Here is a 6,000-nt window from a genome sequence, read left to right on the forward strand (position 1 = left end):
GATGCAGTGATTCATTGTATATCTGTGGGAAGTGTTTAGCAGGTCTATGCAGAGCTTGGAAATGCCAAGCTTGGGACCTGCTGTCTTGCAGGATCGAACCCAGAAAGTGCCTTTAGTGGCAGTCCAAGTGACCGCTATTAGAGGGTGTCCTTGGAAGCCGAGTCAGCATTGCAGCATGTAGCCTGCTGAGGCTTTGGTGACAGGCGATTTGCCCCAGTTCCACTACATTAAGCTCTAGTCCCTTTAAACTTAGAAGAAAACAGAAAAAAATACAACGAATGTCTCACTATATCTCACTGCACCTCACAAGCCACGTTATCTCTGCTAATGGGTTAAGACATGCAAGAAGAAGAAAATGCATATAATTTATACAGTACAGTTTCCTCTCAATTTCCAAGGAAAATCCTCATCTGTCTCCCTGTTAAAATCACAGCTGATCAGTATTTTTTTTTTAATCTTATGCAATCTGTGTACTATTCTGTAGTTTGTTTAAAATTTCAAAAATATACCCCTCTGATCTCACAATCTTTAAAACAGAAAAACACATTCACAAGAGTCATTTATTTGTTTTTGTAAAAGAAAACAATATCATAAAACAAGAAGTCAAATGATTTTGAGTGCACCCCTCGCCTCGTAAGAGGTGGATATTTCAGGATGATCTTTATGTACCAACTGCAGAGTGATTAGCAAACCTACTTTTGAAGACTGACAACCACAATTTTGTGGATCGGTTCCTACGATTCCTGGGTTTGGACCGTGCCATTTGCATGTTTCGAACGCCAGTTTTACTGAAGTGTGGATGCTCACAGATCCGTAAGGAATAAAATGTCACACACTCTCTCAAACAATCCACTTGTGAAATTATTATTTTGAGTCCTTATATTTGCATTCATCCTTGCACCTACGTGTGTATGTGCAGTTTTATTACTCCACTTGCCATCATTTTATCCACAGAACTTTCCTTTCTGTATAATGTCAATCAATATTACCAGGATCTGCATCCAGGCTTTGAGAGAAGAGCGGGTATCTCGGTAAGTGGCAGTCTGTGTGAGGCTTTAGTCTGTACTTTATTCCTCGTTTATTTATTTACATATTTATCTTTTGTTGTTGTATGTGTATTAGTACTAACACCATCTTCCTCTTACTCTGTGGCAGGGAATGTAATCGCAGACAACAAGTCTTTGCTGTGCATAATGATTTTTATGTGGCCATTTTTTACCACCTCTACCACATGTGGAAAACTCAGAACAAAACTATCAGTGACTCCGGTTTTGTCCTCAAAGGTATATATAGAGTTATATTCCTGTCTGTATTGCCTGGCTGCAAGCCTGACCTTTAATAAATGGGAAAAATATAACTGGGTGTAAGAATAAGATAAGGAATTTCCTAGGGTAGGCACTGGATGTTTTATATGAATTTATAAGATAAGGGCATCAACTGGGTTAATAATACATTAATTTCAGGATCCTTCTAAAGAAATATTACCATATTTAATCACTCTTTTATTTTACTTATTTTAATAAAAATATTGAGCCGGTGCTCAGACCTTCCACTGCAAATTTTGTATATACCCGCACATACATGTGTGTGCACAATATGTAAAACATGATATACCCATTAGGAAGATTATGTTTTCAAACATTATACTGCAGGGGTGGTGATGTCATGTGTGAAATCTATTCCCAGCAATGATCTGAATATAATGCAGAGCTCACCTGTGCTGATCAGTGGGGTCTATTTTTGGGTAGAAACCAGACATAAGTCAGTCTGCCTGGGATTAGATGGAGTTGCACTCTTGCCATTTTTATTTAACTAAAGCCAATGTTGACTTAATGGTGTCAGCAGAAATAGCTGTAGCCGGGAACTGCAACTCCCACTAATCCGAGGCTGCAACCGTACACGTATCCCAGTAAACATTGCCTCTTATTCTACACTTCACTACCATATTACACTAACTCTATTAAATCATATAAATCATAACTCTATTAAATCATATAAAGCTTACAGTGGAAGGTTTTGTTGTTTTTCTTTTTTTTTTTTCTTTCTAAGAGGTAGATGGAAATGATTTGTAATCTGCCTTTCAATCCTTTGCCAAACCTCGGTAATACGAGACGCAGGTTCTAAAGATAAATCACGACTGTTTAATTTTGGTTGATTATTTTACGAAAGACGTGACAATACAATGAATATATTTAATCTTTCAGATATTTATACATGTCATCAGGCCTCTTAGTTTCATATTCCGCTAGTGGTAGTGAAGAGACACGTTTATTTATGTATTTGTTATTGCTTTTTAAAATTTGTTCGCACATTATAAAATTTACTTTTCTACCTAACATTTCATTACTTATTCCTGCAGAAGTTGAATCTTTGGCCAAGAGAAAGCCGAAAGAACTACTGCGCCAGCTGGAATTCCACCTGAGAGAACGTCCTCTGCCAAAAGATCTACCTCCTGAGATTTGGTCCCAGTACTCCACAGCACCAGGCAGCCCCAATCATGGAGGTAGCTACAGGCACAGTGAAGAGGGAATTTGCTTCACTGGAGTCTGTGAGCAACAAGTACAAGAAGATCGGCTCATATAGGATCTCATTTGTAAATGAATGGAAAGTGCACACAGAGAGTACAGATGGTATAATTCTAACCATAGAGTACCCATTGCTGGAATTGCTCTGTCTCCATCACAATGTCTCCCAGCTAGACTGTAGCGTGTAGACTGTAGAGCAGGTTGATCCTAAGAGACGCATCCTAATCTGCTGGTCAAGCATGAGACATGAGTAAGAGGTGCCAGGTCTTTATAAACAACAAAAACAACAAGCTTTGATCTGGAATCAAATACCAGATAGGTAGAGGCTAGTACACGTAGCAAGGGTGCAATCTGCATGTTTTCAAATCTGGAAGCAGGTATCATGTGATCCAAACAAATCCGAAGTGTAGTAAACTCGCTTTAATGCAGTGTGTAGTCTGCACAGTAAGCCTGGCATTCCCCGGGTAATCCAAAAGAAAACCCTTAGATATGCAGAAAAGGTTGTCCTATATGTGGAGCCTTCTAGTGAAATAGTCAAGTTATGAGGTGGGAATTTCTGAAGACAAAAAATAACAAACACTTGTTAATGTTTCAGTTACCTAAAGTCCAGTTTGTGAAGAAGCTGGTCACAGCCTCAGAACATGGATTATTCAAAGATTCGGCTATTTTGCTTTATCCAGTGCTTCTGATGCAGAATTCTCTTACGAATTGAGCCTTCTGTTCTGGACTCTGAGTAATTATAGGTTGATCTAATTGCTTCTGCTACTTTTTAATGTTCATAGATTATTCAAAGTAACAAGTTTGAAGGCTATACAGCTGGAAGTCTGGCTTCCATTTCTCACAACCTCACAAGTTAAAACACTGGTCTGTTGGTTAAAACATCCTTGTTGATTTAGTGGAATGTAACTAGTACAATGTTTTTGTTTTGGGATATATATATATTTTTTATATTTAGAGGCACTTTTAAGACAGGCATATACCCAACTTTCTCCTAAAAGGAAAGCGAAAACCCAGGTTCCAGAGGTACACTCAATAGGAAAATTTCCTTTATGATAAATATACATTTTATTGTTAAGTGAAAAAGTGTTTGAGCCGGTGAGTGCAAAACTCGCTTTATCTATTTATTGTGCTAACAAAATTGTAAAGTCGCATATAGATCACACATAAAACGAAGCATTTGTGCAATGATCACACCATGTGACATAACGCTGTGGCCTCATGCAGATTTCCTGCTAAATCTATTCCACATGGAGCTTCACAAGCTATTAAAACTCTTGTTGTCATGTTCTGCAATAGGGAGAGCTATTTAGAACATATATACCCCAACACCAATCACCTGACAGATACCAGATAAACTGTCGCAATAAAATGTGCCTTCCCTAACCCTTCTCTCTGTGGGATTACATATAATGTAGCTCAAATGCCCTCCATATGATAACGAGAAAGGTGGTCCGTCCTTAACCCTTTAGATGTGCTATAATGGCTGCTCACCCATTGAAGGGTTAAAGCATCATGTAAGATAGGCTATTGCATTGTTGATAAACCCAGATGGAATTAAAGTTTGATAGATTGTTTTGATATTTATGATGTAGATTGCATGGATGAGGCTATTTCCCCGGCCTGCAGCCATCACTATATGGTTATTGCAGGGAATGTAAGCGATCAGTGCAATGCCCATTTTTTAGGTTTGCAGTCAGTTTGAATGTCAACAAATCGTCTCTGAATATTTATTTCAAAACCCCCATTAAATGCCCTCTTTGCACTCTACTATTTGTAGTGGTAACATTTTATATTGCACTGTTTTCAATACCTACATACAATTGTTTCAGTACAGAGTAACAACTATGTTGACCCATTCTCTCACATCTTGTGACAGCAATAGTTCTTGCTTCCCCCTTTGTTGATCTTTTTAACCTATGTTCCCTGTTATAGCGGTTTGTTTTATTCATTTAATTTGCCTTTTTTTTTTAAACCTATTTTACTTTCCCCTTGTCTCCTTGTACGATTATTTCCTTTCTGCCATCCTGTGTGAGAGTGCATATCCACCACTTCCTACACTACAAATTCATGTTGCCTTGCCAAATAAGAGTATTTCACCTCCTGCGTTAGCTCTATTACAATCTCTCTGAACACGAAACTAATCCAAGTTACTTTTAGTGACAAGCATTCTCCCCACTTCCCTCCTACCACACACATCTCAATTTTAACATTTTCTAATTCTGCTCCCAGTCACTTACCAGTAGGTCTCTGCACTTATGCCCCAACATTTATCTAACCTATCTATTCAATTTATTCCAGCCATCTCATCTTTAATCATCTTAAATCAGGTGTCTGCTCTCTGAAATGGTCCTAACCAAAGTCACTAACAATTTGATTACTTAACGGAAAAGGTTTGTTTGTTTGTTTGTTTTTGTTTTCTTTCAGGTTTTTTTTCTTCTCCTTAAAATCTCTGCTACTTTTGATCAAATTAATTTGGTTTTCATCATACCTCTCCCCATGTTTCTTTAGTGTTTCCTTTTTTGGGGGCAACCTTCTAACCACTAACTGTTTTATTGGAGCCCCCCTTCCCCACTGTCCTCCTATATGCTGATACCACTCTCTGATCTCTTTTTCACCCCCTGGTACATTTCACTAACTGTCTAAGAGACTGACTCTTCCTGAAACACATTCTTTCTAAAATTTAGCTTCTTATCTTTCCTCCTTTTCATAGAAACAATTCTTTATCACTCCCCTGCAGTCTATTAACTCAAACCATCAAAGCTTACTGCTGTGGTGTTATTTTCTAATTCGTTTTTTTTTTATTTGCCGTTTTATATACTCATTGTAAAGCACTGTGGAGTGCTGTATATATGATGATGGTGACTAATTCTTTTTCATGGTCACGCAGAGGTGGGGATCCCATCTAAGTGTTCTTTTATTGGTTTTGGAGTACATATTGAATAGTTTAATCTTTGATTACAGTAAAAGTACCATTTACACATTCAAGTACTCCTTGTTCACCTCTGCAATCACTGGTGATCTAAATTATTAAAAGTGGGGTAGTCACCATGGAAACTAGTGGCACATTCCACTGGTGACTCCTCTTCTCTTGTATTTATTTGCACCATTTTTAGAATAGAACACTGATAAATCTTCTCATTTTTAAAATTTATTTTTAGTTTATATATATATATACATATATATATATATATATATATATATATATATATATATATATATATATATATATATATATATAAAATACATTTTGGGACAGAATAGCTGAATTAGACATTATCTCCAGATGTTACAATTTACAGAACAGTATCCAACTCCTTACAGCTCAGTTGTTGTTGTTTTTTTACCTTGCGTTCACTTGGTCTACAATCCTCATTAAGTCAAGCAGCTAGCAATGATATATTTTAAAGGAACACTCACTGCAGTGGTTATGGTGCCAGTTAGTGTCCGGGTTCCCCCTCCTCTCCCCCCAAGGTAA

At 37.4% G+C, this 6,000-nt stretch overlaps 1 protein-coding gene across 2 annotated transcripts in view; it reads left to right on the plus strand.

Annotated features, from left to right (window-relative positions):
* Window positions 1–5,634, plus strand: part of ELMOD3 (ELMO domain containing 3) — a 45,539-nt gene extending 39,905 nt beyond the window's left edge. For both annotated transcript variants that reach the window (XM_063448528.1, XM_063448527.1), the window contains exons 11-13: window positions 955–1,031; window positions 1,156–1,283; window positions 2,360–5,634. In XM_063448528.1, the coding sequence (XP_063304598.1) occupies window positions 955–1,031; window positions 1,156–1,283; window positions 2,360–2,583 (429 nt within the window). In that variant the 3' untranslated portion in view covers window positions 2,584–5,634. The remainder of the gene's footprint in view (window positions 1–954; window positions 1,032–1,155; window positions 1,284–2,359) is intronic.
* The last annotated feature ends 366 nt before the right edge of the window (window positions 5,635–6,000 follow it).

The sequence above is a fragment of the Pelobates fuscus genome, chromosome 3 (genome assembly GCF_036172605.1).
Source record: "Pelobates fuscus isolate aPelFus1 chromosome 3, aPelFus1.pri, whole genome shotgun sequence".
NCBI classification, from domain to species: Eukaryota; Metazoa; Chordata; class Amphibia; order Anura; family Pelobatidae; genus Pelobates; species Pelobates fuscus.